The sequence below is a fragment of the Symphalangus syndactylus genome, chromosome 8 (genome assembly GCF_028878055.3).
Source record: "Symphalangus syndactylus isolate Jambi chromosome 8, NHGRI_mSymSyn1-v2.1_pri, whole genome shotgun sequence".
NCBI classification, from domain to species: Eukaryota; Metazoa; Chordata; class Mammalia; order Primates; family Hylobatidae; genus Symphalangus; species Symphalangus syndactylus.
Window position 1 is genome coordinate 93,660,498 of NC_072430.2, and position 19,716 is coordinate 93,680,213.

Genomic DNA, 19,716 nt, shown 5'->3' on the forward strand with positions numbered 1-19,716 from the left:
AAAAAAAAAAAAAAAAAAAAAAAAAAGATCAATAGGATCAATAAGGATAATATTAGTTATCAAAATTTAGTCTTCATACTTGAAATAACTAAATAAGATGCAAAAAAATAAATTAGCTAGTCTTGAACAAGAGTGAGTTTTGCAGAAAACTGACATATCTGAATTCTAGTACAGATAAGAATCTGCCAAAGGATAACTGAATTCACGTGAGTAACCACTCTTTTATGTAAGATTGTATCTACCCATGAGAAATAGGGGAATTCAATGTTATCATTACAGTCTCCATATTTAAACTGAGTTTTTCTTTTCCAATTTTTTTCCATGCCTCAACATAAGGGAAATTAACCAGTTAATTTCTGCTGACTTAGGTTTCCTAAATAGCTTTTAGTCCTCAAGGCACATCTGTGGTAAAAACAGAGAGAAACACCCAGCCATTTATTGGAATTCTGCAGTACAAAATAAGCACATGTGCTCTATATAATCTAGTAACAGGATAGCAACAGTTAAACTGTCTCAAACAACAGATGTATTTGCTTGATTTTCCTTCCTAACTTCTTTTGCATCAGGACCGCAAGCAAAGAGCTTGTTTCCCAGAGTATTTTGGGCAAATCGGAAATACATAATGTGGCCCATTGCCACAAAGGAGACTGAAATCAATACGAGCAAGCCAAAAGCTTCAGGATTTGGAGCCAGGATGACCATGATGAAATGCAGAAGATCAAGAAGATAGTTCATGGAGTTCTGTACACCATTTATAATGCCTCTTTCAGATTCAATTACATTTTCTTGCAGCAACTGTGTCACAGTTAAATCAAAGGACCAAAGACCTATAATAACATATTTTTTTAAAGATTAGATTTTAGTTTACAGGCACACATTTCAAATTACAGATAAAAATCTGTAGATATATGCAAAATATACATTTTAGCCTGACTGCCTTTAAGTCACCTTCAATATACCACAGCCTTGCCTTAAGAATTATTTTTCATAAATAAACATTGGGTTATTAGTGGCCTCAATAAATGATTTTTACAGTCATCAGACAAAAAGAAGTCTAATCTACAAACTTCTTAGTTCTGTTTTTCTGTGATTATTCATACTACAAAAACAAAACTTTGAAATCAGAGACATAATAAATCCTATTATAGTATAAGTACTAGTATTTTTTAAGTTTCAAATGACCTAATAAATGGTTATGGTTAAAGTGTAAGGAAACTTTAAAACATTGTTATATTACTGCTAGAATTCTAAAGCCCAAACAATAAAGCTGTCTTGCCTGGAAATTAATATCTTCAATAAACTAATGAACTTTTTTGTATCACGAGATAAAAACAGTTTCATTTCAAGAGTGAATTCAGAGATAATTCATCAGTACTCTATTAATGATTACTTAAATTTTGCTTTGTATGAAGTCTTTATGTTTCCTTTCAGGGCTATAAAATCCATTTGTGTGGCAAACTATATAATAAATACATATTGGCTAGAGAAGACCTTTGAAGGATTTTTTTTTATTACTTTCACATCTTCTTTTAAAGCCAAAAACATTACCTTTTTAGTGTTGTCCTATGGGAATATTTTCTAAACTACAGTTTTTTTGTTAGGGTTATTGCAGTATCAAGACTCTACTAGATGGCAGTATAATTAATATAGCTAATATCTTTTAAAAATTCAATTACATTTAAAAAGTAATCACTTGAGCTCAGTAATTCAAGACCACCTTCGGCAACATGGCAAAACCCCATCTCTACAAAACATACAAAAATTAGCCGGGTATGGTGGCGCATGGCTGTAGTCCCAGCTATTTGAGGGACTGAGGCAAGAGGATTGCTTGATCCCAGGAGGTCGAGGCTGCAGTGAGCTGTGACTGCACCACTGCACTCCAGCCTGGGTAACAGAGCAAGACCCTGTCTCAAAAAAAAAAAAAAAACAAGTAATATTTAAGATATTCATTTAGAAAAAATTTTCAATCCTGAACCATGTTTTAAGTATATGTATATAATAAAGTAAACAAATACAGGTTTTCAAACTATAAAATAAAATATAAAACAAAATAAATATAAAATATACATACACAAAATAAAAATTTCATAATAGTGGATTTTGCTTAAATTAACATTTAGGGAACATTTCAGATCATTTATTAATGGATTCTCTGAACCTACATTACAAAAAGACATTTTAGTTCATTAATATACAAAAAGAGATTTCTTACCGATTCTAGCAGCAATGACGCCTGCAAACAGCAGACTGACGGAGATTATGGGCACAGATTCAGGACTTGTCTCTGGGACAATATTAGCAGAATTAGACCCATTAGACATGTATATTTCAGTTGTAATAATGGTTTCAGGTATCTTGGTAGGTGTAATTGACTCTCCTTGAATGAACCTTGATCGGATATCTTCAAAAGGAGAAACGGACAAGTCCAGGGGGCTTCCAGGCATGAATACAGAGATCACACACAAGATCAAACAGGAAAGCTGTGCCAATCCTGAGATCAGACCTGTCCGAACCAAACCACATTTTCGACGTAGCCAAGTAAAAGCTACAGTTCCCATTATTCCAGTTATAGCTGATGCTCCCATCAAAATACTGAGGATGGAACCACTCAGTCCCTGAGTGTAGGCGTACCCTGTGGTGATGCAGTCAAAGCCCAGGACAGTCATATAAAGGAAAGCAAGGCCCATGCCAGCCAGAAACACAGGCTGGTTGTAGTAGGAGACCCATCCATCTCGGAAGGTACGGAAGGGCTCAGCCATCTGGGAGGCACAAGTAGGCTCTTGCTCATGTTCAAGCTCATGGATGTTAGAGTCTTTCACACCCATTAGATGAGTTCCCTCCAGGGGTTTTGGCTCAGTATCTGTTAAGAAAAGGTACCATTATTTTGTTGGGGAGGACATGTAGAAATAAAAGCCAATTATTAATAGTATTTTTTCCTTCCATTCCCCTTCCCAATGAGTACCCTTGGTTATACATTATAATATGTATTTTCTTTTACTAATAATCTAAGAATTTCAGCCAAGGAATAATCATCAAGTGTCATTTTTATTAAATAAACAAAATACTATTGATCTATCCCTCTTTTTTTTTCTCTCTCTCTCTCTTGCTCTTAGAAATTATACTCCAACCAAAGTAAACAGCAGGAAAACTCACCAGATAAAATATAAAAATTGTCTAAGAAAACACAGTGTATTGGCCGGGCGCGGTGGCTCACACCTGTAATCCCAGCACTGTGGGAGGCCGAGGCGGGCAGATCACGAGGTCAGGAGATCGAGACCATCCTGGCTAACGTGGTGAAACCCCATCTCTATTAAAAATACAAAAAATTAGCTGGGTGTGGTGGTGGGTGCCTGTAATCCCAGCTACTTGGGAGGCTGAGGCAGGAGAATGGCATGAACCCGGGAGGCAGAGCTTGCAGTGAGCCAAGATCACGCCACTGCACTCCAGCCTGGGCGACAGAGCGAGACTCTGTCTCAAAAAACCAAAAAACAAAAACAACAACAACAAAAAACCAGAATATTATTTTCTGGGTCCCTGCAGAGCTGGGTAAAAGATTCCATTTACCCAGAAGCCCAGCATCCTCTTCTCCAGTGAAATACCCATCTTTGTGTCCTCACTCCCTTCCACTGTCCTACAAATGACCACATAACTCCCTCCTCACAGAGTCCAAGGGATTCCCTCATTCTCTTTTTTTCCCCACTTTTTTTCCCAGTCTTATGACTTAGCTTTGCCCAGCTATCTCTCAAGTAATTGAACCTCTATAACTACTGCTCACATCAAGGAAGAGGGCTAGGGGACCCATTCCAACCCCACCAGATTCAACCCAGAGTTTTTCCCTAGATCCTCAAAAGCCTGCTCTTGCCTCGTCTACCAAAGTGATATATTTAACCTCATCCGGCCCCCACTGGTAATAAAACCTGATACAAATTCAAAATAGTTTTGATCTTCACCAACATTTAAGGTCTGAACATGAGAACAAAAGGAGTGATCATTGTGTTCAGTTTACCTTTGTGTAAATTCAGCTGTTTCAGTTCAGTTTCCTCTTCTTTAAGAGCAGCTTTCACAGCTAGAGCTGGGGTTTTCTGGTAAACCTTCCAGAGCAGAAAGTACTCCACGCACATGGATACCAAGTTCCATCCCGAAATAAAGCCACAGCCGATGACTGGGGAGCCAAACGTCATAATCTGGCCAACAGCCATGGGGGCTAAGATGTTGGTTAACTGGTCAATCCTTCGTATTGTGGCATTCATATCTAGAGAGGCAGGTGAAAGAGGCAGGTAAGTGTGCAAACCCATCAAAGAGAGACTGCCCATTTACATAATACAAAGCTGTAAACCAGGAGTACAAATTCCTAAAATGTGGTTTTCTAAAAGTAAATTTGTAAGAAAGACATTTTTTTGGAAAAATATTTGTTGTTTGGGTCAAGTCCCACTAAATTTGCCTCAAAAATGATAATCCCCTTGGAATTGCATAAATCAGTCTAATCGCTTTTTAAAATGAATACAGTAGTGACTCTACATTCATTTTTTTCAACAAATATATCTTAAATGCCTATTACAAGCTAGGCATTATTCTCAACAATTCTTAACGCTATAAAGAAGACAAGTAACATCTTTCCCTGTCTTCACAGAGTTTATATTCTCACAGAAAAGAAAAGACAATAAATCAACAAGCGTATGTGTGTGTGTGTGTGTGTGTGTGTGTGTGCGTATGCACACACACAAACACTGCATATGTCAGATGTTTATTAAATACTGTGGTGAAAAGTAATGCAGCAAAAGGGCAGAGAGTGCTCAGGGGAATGTTCTAAATAAGGCGAGGTCAGAGGACTCACTGAAAAAAAGAGCATCACAGCAACGAGAAGCAGTGAGAAGAAACACTAGCTTGGTCACAAGAGAGATTCTGGAGACCTCAAAAAAAGGAGAACAATAAGGGCAATGCCTGAATAAAGCTGATTTAAGAGACTGGTGCCAACCCCAGGGGACACCATTTGTATTTTCAGTGAGTCATACCCTGCAGCACAATGTGAATGCTTCCCATGGCCTTACGGAAAGCAAAATACTGCCCAAAAAATGGAATTGGAAATAGACAAGTCTTTTGGATATGTTTTGACAAAAAGAAGAACAAAGAAATAGAGTAGCAGAGAAGGAAGTGTGCTAAAGATAGGGATTTCTAAGAGGAGCAATATTAGAGCAGGATTATAGGATTATCTACTGTATGGAATGATACAGTAGATAAGGGATATAATCTGAATCTACCACATAACTGAAGGAGTTGTTCTTAGACAGGAACACAATTCAACAATAGTAACAAGAGTAGAGGCCACATATATGGCTTCAGGTACAGGTAGGAAGAGAGACGTGATGGTGGAATCACATGGAAGCTCTCTTCTCATTTCTTCCATTTTCTCAGCAAAATACAAAGCCAGGTCATTGACGAAAGTGAGGATGGGGGAGGAGGACTTGAACATGTGATGAGAGAAGAGAAACAACTGTGAATGGTCCTCTAGGAAAGTGGAGAAGGAAAGAATCAGAGAAAAAAGTGTGATTATCTGGAAGCATGAAAGGACCAACTCTGTGGCCCTGAACCTCAAGTGAGAATGCTGACCAAGTTCGTGCATTTTTTTCCAGCCATGCTCTACTGTGGAGAGTTGGATTTAACCACAGTCTTACCAAACAAAAGTGACAAAATGAGAGGGGGCCAACTGAGCTGAGGGTATATGCCAAGAGATTATCATATAATCATGACTGGCCTTGAAATTTAAGCTGGGTAAGAAACAGACGAGAGAGGTCATGGACAGTGAAAAGGCAGTGGAATGAAGGGTTTGTAGGTGCCAACCACATGGATTGTTGAGGCTGTGGTAGTGAAGAAGTTGCTGGAAAGATAGAAGGTGATTTCTCAAGATACAGATGCCTAAGACTGAGATTATGGGAGGAGAGAATTTAGTGGTGATAACAAAGTCTAGAGTTTGACTATGGGAATGTATTCCTGAGTCAGAGTGGAGGACAAAATAAATAAAGAAGAAGTTAAAAAAATGTCCAACACAAAGAAATGATACATGTTTGAGATGATGGAGATGTATCTCCATCTCATCTCATCACAACATCACCATGTACTCCATAATAAGCACAATTATGTGTCAGTATAAAAAAATTAATTAAAATAAAATAAAACCAAAAGTTTTAGAACAAAAAGAAAGTGATCTACTTTTTCATTCCCTGTCTCACAGAACAGAGTGAAAATTAGTGAGACAAGTCTTAAGCAATCATTTGGGTCATCTTAATGGAAAAGCAATATGTGACGAAGAAGTACATTAACAGAAGATTGTCTTTATTCCTTCTGTAATTCTTCCTGGTCCTCAATTGCTTTCCAATTAGCCCTATGAGTATATATTGCATATATGATAACAGGAGAACTTTGACATATTTCACCTTTCACTTGAGAGGCAAAGGCAGCCTTCATTGATCTTACACTTGACTGCCATCGTAGAGGTTTCACTACCATCTGCCTCCCACTAACTAATAAGTTTCCAACTCATATGCCAACAGACAAGTGTGGAATTTATCCAAATAACTCAATAATTGGAATCCAAAAAGCAAGTAACTAAACAAAACATATATTTGAATCTTAAAGTCCCAGAATGACAACAACAAATTATTTTAGTTAAAATTATTTCTTACTCTTTCACTACTTCAGTTTTTAAAAGCTCACGGAGCTTCCCAATGTCACCAATTTTCATCTTTTATATTATACTTAGGAAGTTAATAATATGTAGATGTCAGTAGAAATGTTGTATTAGAAAACAGCTTTTATTTTTCTGATGCAGAATTGATAAAATAATTAAAAAAAAAAAAAAAAAAAGACTTAGGCCGGGTGCGGTGGCTCACGCCTGTAATCCCAGCACTTTGGGAGGCCGAGGCGGGTGGATCACGAGGTCAAGAGATCAAGATCATCCTGGTTAACACAGTGAAACCCTGTCTCTACTAAAAATACAAAAAAAATTAGCCGGGCATGGTGGCGGGCGCCTGTAGTCACAGCTACTCGGGAGGCTGAGGCAGTAGAATGACACGAACCCAGGAAGCGGAGCTTGCAGTGAGCTGAGATTGTGCCTCTGCACTCCAGCCTGGTTGACAGAGTGAGACTCCGTCTCAAAAAAAAAAAAAAAAAGAAAGAAAAAAAGACTTAATCATCTTACTGGTAGCAGGCTAGAAAAGAATCAGTCTTATGAATATGCAAATATACGCTCTTTACCAATTTATATTTAGTCTTACATAAGCACACAAATATGTGTTCACTTGATTCCAATTTAACTGTTAGCTACAGCTGTGGTGCAGAACATGACATTAAATAACTATGTCTATTATAATGGATATAGTACATCTCATAGAAGAAAAATTGTTTTTTAATTTCCTAGCAGGTTTGTCTACTTCATATATGAAATCAATTTTTAATCAATACCACACAAACACAAAATTTATCTGCCATATTTGATCAAGCTAACTGGCAGATTATTTTTTAGAATGATGGGCAAGAAAAATCTCAGAAGATACTAATAAAGAGTGATCCTCAAAAGAAATGGAGGAGGAAAAAAAGCAATAGATGGAGTTAAAAAGCCTGGGAAAAGGAAGTAAGATTCAAATGTTGCACAAGAGAATGTTATCATAAAATATTGTACTAAATCACGCACCTAGAAAGTACCTAAATTAGTTAACAGGTTAGCAGTATTTATGAGAAAAATAACACCTTTTCTGGAACTTTCTCAATTGGATAATGACTGCTGTATTTTGGCCTGATGCCACTGAAATTCTAAAACTTTTTAACATTGGCAGGGAAAATTCCTCCTTTTCTTTTACCCTCAGTGATACAGCTTCTAGTTTTAAAACAATCTCTAAAATTAAGAAACACTGTGATGAGGAAATGGGAGCAATCAGCATTCAGCTCACAACTTTTACTTTTCATGGGCGTACCCCTCCCCCTTCACCCTCTAAACATAAAACAAACAGGTGAAGCCTTCCTGGCCTAGGCCCCTACCTGGGTTTCTTTGCCACAACCTCAAAAATCAGCCTGTATAAACACAAATCATTCCTGCCTGGAGTAGGTGGGTCTGTGTACAAGAGACACAACCTCATAGGAACCCAAGGCAGCAGGTGGAGTCCCTTCTAGATGTACTTTCCCCCATCTTTGTCCCATTCTTCCTTTATCCTCCTCCTTTTTCTCTGTTCTCCTTTAACTCTGCAATAGCAGAAATGGCACAAAAAATCCACAATTAGATACTTTCTGACCTTCAGAACTAAAGAAGTTTCTGTTTCCTGTTTTGAAACATGCAGAAAGTTTTCCTTCACTAGTCCACCAGCCCACACTGCTGGCTGGATGTGAAAGAGCACCACTTACTAAAAGCTAATGTAGAGTGGACAAGAGTTCAACAAACATCTCACTTCCTTTCCTAAACTTGAAAAACATCAGAAAGTTAGAAAAAGACTGAATAGCCTAGATTCTTCCACTCTGCAATAATTCATAATATAAAGACAGCTGAGAAACGACAAGTCATATTTTTGTTGTTATTCTTGGACATCACTTCATAGAAAAATCCCACAGTTATGTGGCACGTTTGTAGTTATATTTATATGTGCGTATATATACATACACGTATATATATATATATATATATATATATTAGGACAAGTTAAAGATTGTGGTTAACTTTCTTTTTCATATTTCAGACTTTGCAGAGTCAAATGAGTTAGTTAAAATCAGTTAAGTGAAAGAAAATAATTGTATTTTATTTTCATTTTATCTATAGCTGCTGCACAAATTACAGAATAATCATTGTAAAAGTCAACTTTCTTCTCTAAGTATATTCCAACAAATATATATGTGATCTATTGTCAAAATATATCCTTTTGTACCCTTTGAATTTTAAAACATGGATATATTTTACATGCTTTAAATATTGTGCTAAAAAGAGAGAGTAAACAAAAAAAGACAAAGCCTTATCATCTAGTTCAATGTGACAAAAAAGACATGAAATTATTCCTCATTATAAATGATCACAGGAAGAAAAGTAAATGAGAATCATGATTTTAGCTCCAGAGAGAATTTCCTGTGATACGGATTCACACATGCTAAATTCATCTTACATACACACCATCCTTTAAATCAATCACTGTGGAATTTCTAACTCAGTAATAATACTGCAACCACAAAGTGATGATTCAGGCAAATTCTTCTTCTTCTAGACCTTCCACAGACTTTGTTCTCCTTCACTCACCCCTCCTTTCTAACTTTTTTTTTAACCAAATGGTCAAACAAAGCTGCTTGCTAACCCCAGCACATAATCTTGCCTTCTGTATCCTGGGATATGCCATTTAAGTCATCAAGAATGGTTTACTTGTCTGTCAGGATAGTTGGGCAACGTGTTTGCTATACCCATTATCTCAGTGATCAGCAGAGTTGACTCAGCTGATCTGACAGGTAGGGAGGTGTACCCTACCTCCTTTCCCCTGTGTAATTATCAATGCAAATTGTGTCTGTGTGTCATATGAGGGGACGGCAAGCAATAATGAGTGAGGGAGGTTATTCTGAGCCTAAGTAATATTGACAGAATAGGACAGGTTGCTTTGTAAGCATTGTTCAGATATTCTTTGACCACTTGTTTATATTCACAATGAATAACTAAGATGGTAAGCTTCTTAAAAACTATATTCTGTCCTCTATTTCTTTGGTATTTGTAACAGCAATTATATTACATTGTACATAATGTAATAAAATTATAGATTATAACTTTATGATGGAAGAAATTAACTTCTAGAGTCTCTCCTACAATTAAGTTGTTTCCATTTGATTTAGAGAAAAATAACATCCATATGATTGATAAGCACCAGTAATAACATTCATAGGTATGACCAGTAAAATCTCATGTCAGATTTGCACTGTTCTAAGTATTAACATTTAGAAAGTTGATCGAATTTTTTTTTTTAAAAAAAGGAAGGAAAAATGTATTCCATTTGCCAAGTTTGTGTAGGATAAAAGAGAAGTTAGCTATCCTATAAGTTAACTTCAAAACAGTGAGATAAATCAGCACCAAAACTGACAATAAGGTAAGAAAAAAAGTATGCTTTCATCTCATCATTCTTAAAAAAAAAACCCAGAACAAAAATAAAAGGCTTACAGCCTCATTTATCACCACCGATTTAAAGTGAATCCTAACATGCCCATTTCATTGAAACAGAAAACCAAATTACTTGCTAGTTTGCTTCTGTCTTCTCCTGCAACAACAACAATCCAATCCCTTTGGATTGTGATTGCAGTAGCAGTACTGGCCAAATTTGCAATATTTGCAATAGTGATGATCAGGATATAGCAGGAAGTCTAAAGAATGACAAGAAAAAAATGAGTTATAATGTCACTTTACCACACTGTACATATGTCACTAAACAAGGCAGTTTAAAATAGTCTTTGGTGGAATGATAAAAAAAAGTATTTTAATTTCATTTATAAGAAATCATTTTACATTATATATATGAAACTGAATGAATACCAGTAGTCAAGGGGCATAATGTCCTAATCTGTATCATCTAGATCATCTGTAGTACACATAATACAAAAATTATAATAGTCAGGTGAATACAGTTATAAAATGTTAACACAGTGGTGGTTTTGAACATTTCTCCCACAAATATTGCCTTTGAAAAGAATGTTGAAGGGGAATTGAAAACACCTGTATGTAAGTCAGAGTTCTGACACCTTCTAGTTGCATGACAATGGGCAATCAACTAACGTCACTTTGTCTTAATTTTTTCAATAAAATGAAGGGAATAGGCTCAAAGATTTCTAAAGTCCTACCTGGCTTTGCAACTCTATAATATCAATCCACATATACACAAGAAGATTCAATATGACACCAAATGCATAGTTTATAACACACCCCATCCCTCTCCTCTTTTCAATCAAGCTCTTATGAAATCACAACATGAAAAGTTATCTGGTTGACATTCCCAAACAGAAGTAACAATTATTATTGGAGGAACGCAATTATGACTGACTAATACACATATGGATAACATTTATTAAATAGCACAAACAAAGTATAGGTCACTAAAAAGCTGAAAACAAACAACTGAATTCTACAGTAAACTCTTAGAAATGCCATTAAAAACCAATAGGATAAAATTTAAATTCAAACAATACTTAATGAGTGCCTGTTGTGGGCAAAACAACAACAAAACAAACTATAGGGGATATTACAGTAGACACAGAAATCAATATTAAAAGGTCACATTGGCAAAAAAAAAAAAAAATAGCTTCAAAGCATTTTCATCCTTTACCACTACCAGATATTCAATTTTCTGCCATCAAGAGTCTCATTGAGAACTTACGAGAACCCATCCATGGTACATGGTCAGAAGCTCATGTTTATGTAAGAAAACCATCATCAGGATGATTCCACACAGGATGACTGAAACATTCTGTACCACCAGCGAGGTCTGGGCCACTGTGCAGAGCAAGACACAAAGTGTACATTACATTAAAATGTCTCAGTGAGACTGTTCTTATCCACACATAATTGTTCTGCTATAATACATTAATACACAGACATAATTATTGCCAGATGAAAAGAAAACCTTTCTGAAGTCAGTCCTGCCTCAACTACTCCCAATACGACCCAGAGGATCATACCAGACCAGTAAATATGCAATCAAAACGATGAAGTACCACAAGTTTCTCTGTGCATTGAAGTCCATCATAATGACTACATTTTCATTTAGTTTATCTTCTTGAAAGTTTAACATAAACAGAGCTGTAGTATGATATAGATATGATCCACATTTCAGCTCTTTGTTGCTTAAGGTAAAAATAACATGTACGAGGTTAAAGAGGAAGTTATGAAATCTACAACCTCCTACATGGCAGGCTGAATGTGATAATATGGTATACCTAAATAGAAAAGACACACAAAAATTAGCCAAGAATAAAGCAGCAGTGCATTTCTTTGCATACTAATGCTATTTGCCATTGCTACGAAATTCTAAGCTACCCCTTCCATCACAGATGGCAATTCTCTTAATATGAGGGGCCCATATAAATAAAGCGCTGGAGTAAGGACAGATAAAGACACCTGGTAGCCTTTTCTCTGCCACTCAGTAGGTAGATGATCTAGGGCAGGATACCTAACATCTCTTATGCCTGCGTCCAGAAAGTGAGAATGGTAATACCTGTCTTCCTTACTTTATAGGGTCATAATGATGCTCAAATAAAACACTGATGAAAGCAGTTTGGAAAACATGAAGTTCTATATGTAAGGGATAATTACAGCTCTTGTCTTCAAGGATAATGTAGTTCATCCTTGCTTGGAAGGTCATATCAAAGACCCAAGAAAAAATAAACTGCTTTCTGAAAGCAGTCTGATATAAAATCTCAACATATAACTCATTCATTCACTCATGCATTCATTCACTGGATAAGGATCAGATGTCAACTAAATAAGGTTCTTAGCTTTTGGGACCCTACAGACCAGAAGAAGAAAAGATATGTGAACAGATCATTATATCTGTGTAAGAGCAGAGGTGGTAACAAAGCCTCATGGGAACACAGAGGAAGAAATGGTAAACTCAGCCCAGAGGTATCAGGAAACATTTTTCATAAAGAGTAATGTATGAGTTGATTATATAGGATAAGTGGGAAATTGTTATCCTACCACACTTTTCTTCATCCAATTCAATATTCTTTCCTAATCTATGATTGCAGTGCTCAACAATCATTAGATTAAAAGTTTCTATGTATAATATTCCTGTGTTTCTATGTATAATGATGCAAAGAAGTAAATTTTTTTCTAGATTACAGAACTTTTTTCTATATGTGTTCTGGTCTACTCATTCTAAAAACAGAAATATGTTCACCTTGACCATTTTCCTAGTAGCATCAAGTCCTAGAATTTGATAAGCCTGTTGCTCTGTGTCCAGAAGCAGTCATCTTGCACTGAAAGAATGAAATCTCAGTCTTTTGCCAACATCTAAGTCAGGCATGGTCAGGTCTTGGCATTATCAACTGAGCAATTCAAGAAAATTTACCCTGAATGATTATCCATATTTCCCTTATATACTAGAAAATTTAATTGCTCAATTACTTTCTTTCCTGTATAAAACGACATTATTTCAGTATTAATGCTTAGAATAAATATCAATATATTATTATTTCTTCTTTTTCCCTACAAAATTTATAATTCAGCTCTTTGTGATCCAGGCTCAACTATTCTGCCTTGAAGCTATTCTTAGTTTTCAATTCCCTTATACACACTCTTACATGAAACATAGTAACTAAAGAACAGATGTTAAAGCTGTCTTAGGAACATCACACTAAAGGGACTGCAGTACAAGTTATCGTTAGGAAGCCTGAGTTAAGCAAACTTTTAATGTTTAACATGGTTCTCAGAGAAGTGCTACCAGGTTAATCATTAACATATGAAATTTATGAACAGCCAAAGATACAAAAAAAATCTATTTGGTCAATGTCCAGGCATCCCAACTTTGTGTGGGAACCATGGGACCCTGCATCCAGAGGTGGTGCCATCTAAGCCCTCCTCCCTCAAGTGTGGCGTGCAGACATTTCCCTGGTTGTTTCTCTCCTAGTTGGTTGTTTCCTTTGCTACAGAGGTAGCTCAGGCATTGGTCCCATGAATATAAGGCCTTAATTATATAACAACACTCACCTTTAAGTCTAGCATTTTTGTCCACCCAGTCACCAATGATGGCTCCCAGGACCAGAACAGACCCTGCCACCACCAGCCCGTAGACTGCTGTCAAAAGGAGGCTGTTTCCATAGAGCTCTACCAGAAACACAGACACCGCAAAGTGCCACATCCGATCTCCCTTAAATGAAAAGAGAAAATGTTTTGATGGAATATTTTTTGTTTCTAGTCTATTGTACTCAGGAAGTTGCTTCCTTATCAAAAGGGCACTTCCTGGCTACATTATGAGACTTTCAAAGTCAGTAATTACTCTTAGATTGAATACCGATCAGATGTTAAAATGTTCATCCCAGCAAAATGGAAAATATTCTTGCCCAATTACTAAGTAAACTTGAAAAGACATGATATTAATGAACCGCACATTCTCTTTGTCATTCTAGAAACAAAATGCAGTTTCCAGACCCAAGATGGCTTTTTGAGACAAAATCGTGTTCTCCTGTGTGTCAGGTTTCTCCTGGGGCCTGGAATTTGCCTATCTTGATTGCAGAGGCATAAAGTAGTTTGCTATTGAACCAGAAATCAATTACAGTACCGTTCACAAATATTAGTATACCTTGAGCATAAAGAAAAAGCCAGTTTTCCAATTTGTAAAATGATAGGAATGGACTATATGATCTCCAAGGTTTCTTTCATGTGTAATATCCTAAAACCTATGAGATTTCATAAAGTCATAATTCGAAAGTCATAAAACAGCAGAGTGATCGGAAAGAAGAGAGTAGTAACAGCAAATTCTGGCACTGTATAAACAGTGATGTCAGAAATAAACTTAAATGCCTAAGTAAGTAGTTACACTAACATTTTAATACAGATGAGTTTTGAAAGGGGGAAAAAGCTACTTATTTTCTTCACATAAACTCCGGAGAATACAGGGAATTTTGGAGTTCATTACCATAAAATGTGATTTAACAGAAAGTTTTAAGTGAATTAGGCAAATTAATGTCTTAAAAAATCTACAGTGGACCTTATTATGAGATTTTAGGCTCCATCCCTGACTTCTGAAATTAACATTAAGGAGGACAACCATGTTCCACCACAACTTATCTCTGGGAATCCCTATAGGAAACCAAATTCCAGGCCTCACAGATTTGACCCTACGGAAATACTTTTACTCCTAGTCCTTCCCAAAGTCTGTTAACATCTTCATGAAAAAATCCATGTATTAGAAGCAAATGCTATCCTGGTATGTCAAATGATTTTAAAAATTTAACGAAGCCAAGATAATAATTTTATACATTCGAAACTTAAATTGATGCATGTTAGCAATCATTTACAAAAAACTTTGTGTAGACCAGTAGTTCTCAACTAGAGATGACTTTGCTTCTCCTAGCCCCACCCCACCTCCCCGGGGATCATTTGGCAATGTCTGGAGTAATTTTGAGTTGTCACAACAGCAGGGGGGTGGAGCTGTTACTTAATCTTTAACCTGAAAGCAAATTTAGATTTGATTAGAATAAAATGGGATGGGGAGAGGGGAGATACTGTATTCTAATCTCCATTCCTCTGAATAGGTCCCAAGGAAAAGACAAAAACACACACATGTCCCAAATGATAGGTTGCCTCTGTCAGTGAATTTTCTCTTTCTTAACATACAGGTTAAGAAACACTTTTCTAATACTGTTGTTTCTTTTTTTTCTTACTCTTATTGTATTTTTTAATTGTCTTAGAGTCCTCTAAAGCAAGCCATCGAGACAAATGCTATTAAAGTTTTGAATCTTGCTTATTCTTGTATGCCATACCACCTCTTTGATAGAAAGAAAGAAATTGCTCACATTACCCCAATTTCCAACGGGTTTAGGGTTTAAGAAGCAACAGATTCTATGTTCACAAAAAGCCCAATATTTGGGTAAAGTCTAGGTAAATATTGACCAAGTGCCCATCCGTCCTTATTTCCATTTCTTGCCTTCCCACCAATTCTCACTAAACTTGGATGACTTATTTATGTGTCCATGTACCCCCACTGGACTGAGAGCTGAAGGCAAACCTAATAAATGTCAATGAATGATCATGGTCCTCAATCCACTTAATAAATACTTACTAAGTGGCTACTATGTACCTGACATTTGCAGGCACTAGAGCTTCAGCAGCATACAAAAATCACAGTCCATGTTTTCATGCAGCTCACATTCTAGCGAGCACAGACCAAAAGCAAATCTAGCACAGGGCACGTGCTGCTATGAGGGAATATAAAGTAGGATGGAGCTGGTGGCGACAAAGGCCTCCATGAGCAAAGAAGTGAGGCCTCTTGGAAACGAGGGCTGGAGAGATGCAGACATATTGGGGTTTAAATAGAGAGAGTTTGTAAGATCATGTTGTCAGATATAAGCAACTGGCCCCTCTTTTTCACTGTCTTACACTGTCATCTTTTTGTTATTGGATATCTTTTTTAAAGCCCACACTAAATTGTATTATAAGCTCCTTGACAATAGTATCCACTTTTTTTTTTTTTTGAGACAGGGTCTTATTCTGTTGTCCAGGCTAGAGTGTAGTGATGTGATCACAGCTCACTGCAGCTTCAAACTCCTGGGTTCAAGCAATTCTTCCACCTCAGCCTCTCAGTAGCTGGGATTACAGGTGTGCTTCATGACACCTGGCTAATTTTTAATTTTTTTTTTGCAGAGACAGAGTCTCCCTATGTTGCCCAGGCTGGTCTCAGACTCCTGGGCTCAAATAATCCTCCTGCCTCAGCCTCTCAAGTGCTGGGATTACAGGCATGAGCCACTGCACCTAGCCAGGATCCACTTCTTACACTACCTTGTATTTTGATAATATAGAGTAAAACGCATTGATCCATTGGCAGATAGAAATGAAGTCAGAAATAAAAGGCATTCAACGCCACACAAAACTAACCTGAGGCAACCTTCTACTCTAATGCCCCTATGTTCAGTGCATAAGAAATCATGATTTGGCAGGGTGGGACAGGAAATGCATATATATATATAATATATATACACACACACATAATACAGAAACATAAATGTTTTGTTGTAATAAAATCAGGCAGAGTGCCACACAAAGAAAAAACATAAAAAGTATAATTACCTAGTATTAGAGACATTCCTCTTTTGCACTCCTTTGCAGTGGAAAGGAGTAAAAATCCACTAAACCTTACATGATTGTAGTTGCTGCTGTCTGTTTAATCCAACTTTCCCATGAGAACTTCCTTTGCTTGACTTACTGTAAAGTTGGGATAAGCATGTGTCACCTTTCTTGTGGGACTTTTAATGAACATGACAAAATATCCTCCTGGAACAACCACGGTGCCACTGGTTTTCTGGCAAATCTGACCTCCTAACCTATTAACCAAAGGTCACATAAACCATAATCAGAATTTGGAAGAGAGGCATCTTCTTCCTCTAAGAGCAAGGCCAGACCACAGGCTGAGAATTTCAGATACTATTTCCATCACCTGTTATTAATACTTAATATTTACTGAACTGGGGGAACAAACTATTGCTTTTGATTTATTAAGGGTTGTTTCACTAGGTTTCTACTTAGCATCATCAGCTGTTGGAATTAAAACAAACTCACGCCAATTCCACTTTGTTTACATGTATTTGCAGAGTCATCCCTATGTAAGCCTCTGGTAAGATAGGAGCTTGCTTTTCTAAAATGTCATCTATAAACTGCTATTTCTTGGAGAGCCAATAATGTAGCTTAACAATTTCTCCAAGGCATTGGGTATAGATTTCCTCTTCCAATGGTTTCCATCCATGTCTTAAGGTGATCCAATGAAAGTTTCCAATTTAAAAGGAAAATAACATTCAACAAATTTACTCTCAAAATTCTTTCCACTCTTTTTAAATACATATGAGCCATGGATAGAATATAGCCAGATTTATTGCTTTTAAACAATAATTGTTTAATGTTAAAGATTCTAATCAGCATTAAACATATATCTAGCACCCTTCTAGTTTATTATTTTTGGGAGAGAGTTTTAGGAGCCCAGATCTACAGAAACACTAGGTCTTTTCCAAGACAATCTAGAAAGTCAGAGGGAAAACTGTAAATCCATTGCTGATATTCATTGGATGATTAATTTTAAGAGAGCTTCCATTGCCCTAAACTTTATCTAACTATAGACAACATTTTTAAAGACCAGAATTTTTGTCCCTCAGATATTTGTTCTGCGGGTCATTTATGTTTCAATTAATCTTAGAATGTTATTATTAGCCTAAGTCAGTCACTCTACCATTCTATTGTATTCTCATGGTGCTGCACGCTGGAAGTAAATTTTAATTAAAAAAAAAACAAAATATTTTAAAATGTGAAGAAGAGAAGGTATATGAGACATCCATCCATCTTTTGTAGCAGATATGTCTATTTACTAAAGCTACTAATGCAACATACAATTTAAAAACAACGCAAATATTCCTTTCCTTGTTAATCTTGTCTGGATAGTTGTCTATCTACATAAACTACGATGATCTGATAATTAAGTTGCATTAACTAACACTCATGGGGAAAGATCTTCGATGTAAATAACGTTTTCATTAAAGCATGTGTACTTGGATGATTTATTTCTTTAACTGCTTGACAAAACTGGAAGTTGGCTTAATACAACTGGCTGGAACGAAAGGAAATTAAAAATTGCGCAACTATGTTGTAAGACTATGCGTTCTCACCTACCCAAGTAGACAGAGAATGACCAAGGTAGAGAAGGAATTTTGCAGAGGTCAGGTAGTCGGCCAAGGATCCTGCAAAGACACAGGCGGGGGGAGAAAAAGGGATGGTAGTCACTTAATGAGCTGAGGGCAGAATGCTTATCCATTTGATCTTATTAGAATATGATTATTAAAAACTACTTTGCAGGACAAACCACGTACATTTTATCAAGTTACCTATGAACCGATGTATTTCGTTCACTTAATACCATTCATTAAATTCAGTTATTGACCTAGTCAATAACTGCCCAACTTCACATTTCACATACAGTGAAGAAACTCGTTTCAACATTCTTTTTTGGGTTTTTTTGTTTGTTTGTTTTGTTTTGTTTTTTACACAAGGCAATCCAAACTGCCCAGTCTACTCCATCCGTGCCTGTGTGCAAACCCCTTTTCCCACACCCTGAATTTCCTTTCTTCCTTAACGTCCACCAAATACGAGTCAAAGGATCTTTTTACAAAGCTATGGTTCACAGCAGAGCCACGTTCCTCCAGAACCCGTGTAGAGTTGCTTGTCTCCAAAGCCCCACCTGGGTTTCCACCATATACATTCGGTCAACGCCACTCACCACAGCATCCTCTCTGGCGGTTGTGATCTCCCGCCCTGGTCATGACACTAGGCGACCCCGCTGGCTCTTCTGCGGCTGCTATCGCTGCTGCTGCTCTCGCTGAGGTGCTTGTTAACAGGAGTGCAAGGAACTGGAGATAGCACCTCTAAAAACACAACAGCCTTGGGCAAAAAGACTACAACGACGACTTTGGCAAAGAACAAAAGAAAAGGGGCCCGGGGGTTTTCCTTTTTCCTTCTTTCCAAACTTAGCTAACACTGTAGCTGAAGTTGGAAAGGCAAAGCCTTATGGAAGCGGGTTGGGAGGCTCAGCAGGTCGTCCGAGCCTAGCGGACGCCCCGAGCCAGCTCTCTCCGCCGCCGCCGCCGCCGCCGCCGCCGTGGGCCGGGCCCAGCTCTTATACCGAGTCGGGGGCGGAGCTCCCTGCGACCGCCGACTGGGGCCGCCCCGTCCCCTTCAGGGCCGCCCGGGCGTCCCCGCGGCGCGAGGCGAGCTCCCGTCAACCCTGCGCGCCGGGGCGTCCCCACGCCCTTGCCCGGAGGAGTCGCCCGCCCCGGGCGCAAGCGCCCAACCGGCCGCAGACACCCTGCGCGGCTTGCGGGGACCTTCGCCTCGACCCGTACCACTCCCCGGGTTTTCCTGCCCTCCGGGAAGCCGCGAGGGCAACCTCGGGGGGCGGCCGTGGGGCTGGGAAAAGGAGGAAGGCGCGTGGAGCCGGCGGGGCGGCGTAGGGAGATTCTGCG

At 37.8% G+C, this 19,716-nt stretch overlaps 1 protein-coding gene across 1 annotated transcript; it reads right to left on the reverse strand.

Moving 5' to 3' along the window:
- Nucleotides 1–403: 403 nt before the first annotated feature.
- Nucleotides 404–19,492, reverse strand: SLC40A1 (solute carrier family 40 member 1). The gene is made up of 8 exons (XM_055289981.2): nt 18,975–19,492; nt 18,371–18,438; nt 13,706–13,865; nt 11,376–11,491; nt 10,242–10,368; nt 4,007–4,252; nt 2,213–2,860; nt 404–827 (listed from the first exon to the last, which is right to left on the reverse strand). The coding sequence occupies exons 1-8, from the start codon at nt 19,015–19,017 to the stop codon at nt 514–516; spliced, it is 1,722 nt and encodes a 573-aa protein (XP_055145956.1). The 5' UTR covers nt 19,018–19,492; the 3' UTR covers nt 404–513.
- Nucleotides 19,493–19,716: the final 224 nt, after the last annotated feature.

Bases quoted from the DNA above. Each gene is read 5' to 3' on its own strand.
- SLC40A1 (XM_055289981.2), bottom strand. From the start codon at position 19,017: ATGACCAGGGCGGGAGATCACAACCGCCAGAGAGGATGCTGTG. The intron at 18,439-18,974 runs GTGAGTGGCGTT...GTGTCTTTGCAG, and splicing joins CCGCCAGAGAGGATGCTGTG to GATCCTTGGCCGACTACCTG. The intron at 10,369-11,375 runs GTAAGTTCTCAA...GTCATTCTTTAG, and splicing joins TGTACCATGGATGGGTTCTC to ACTTCCTGCTATATCCTGAT.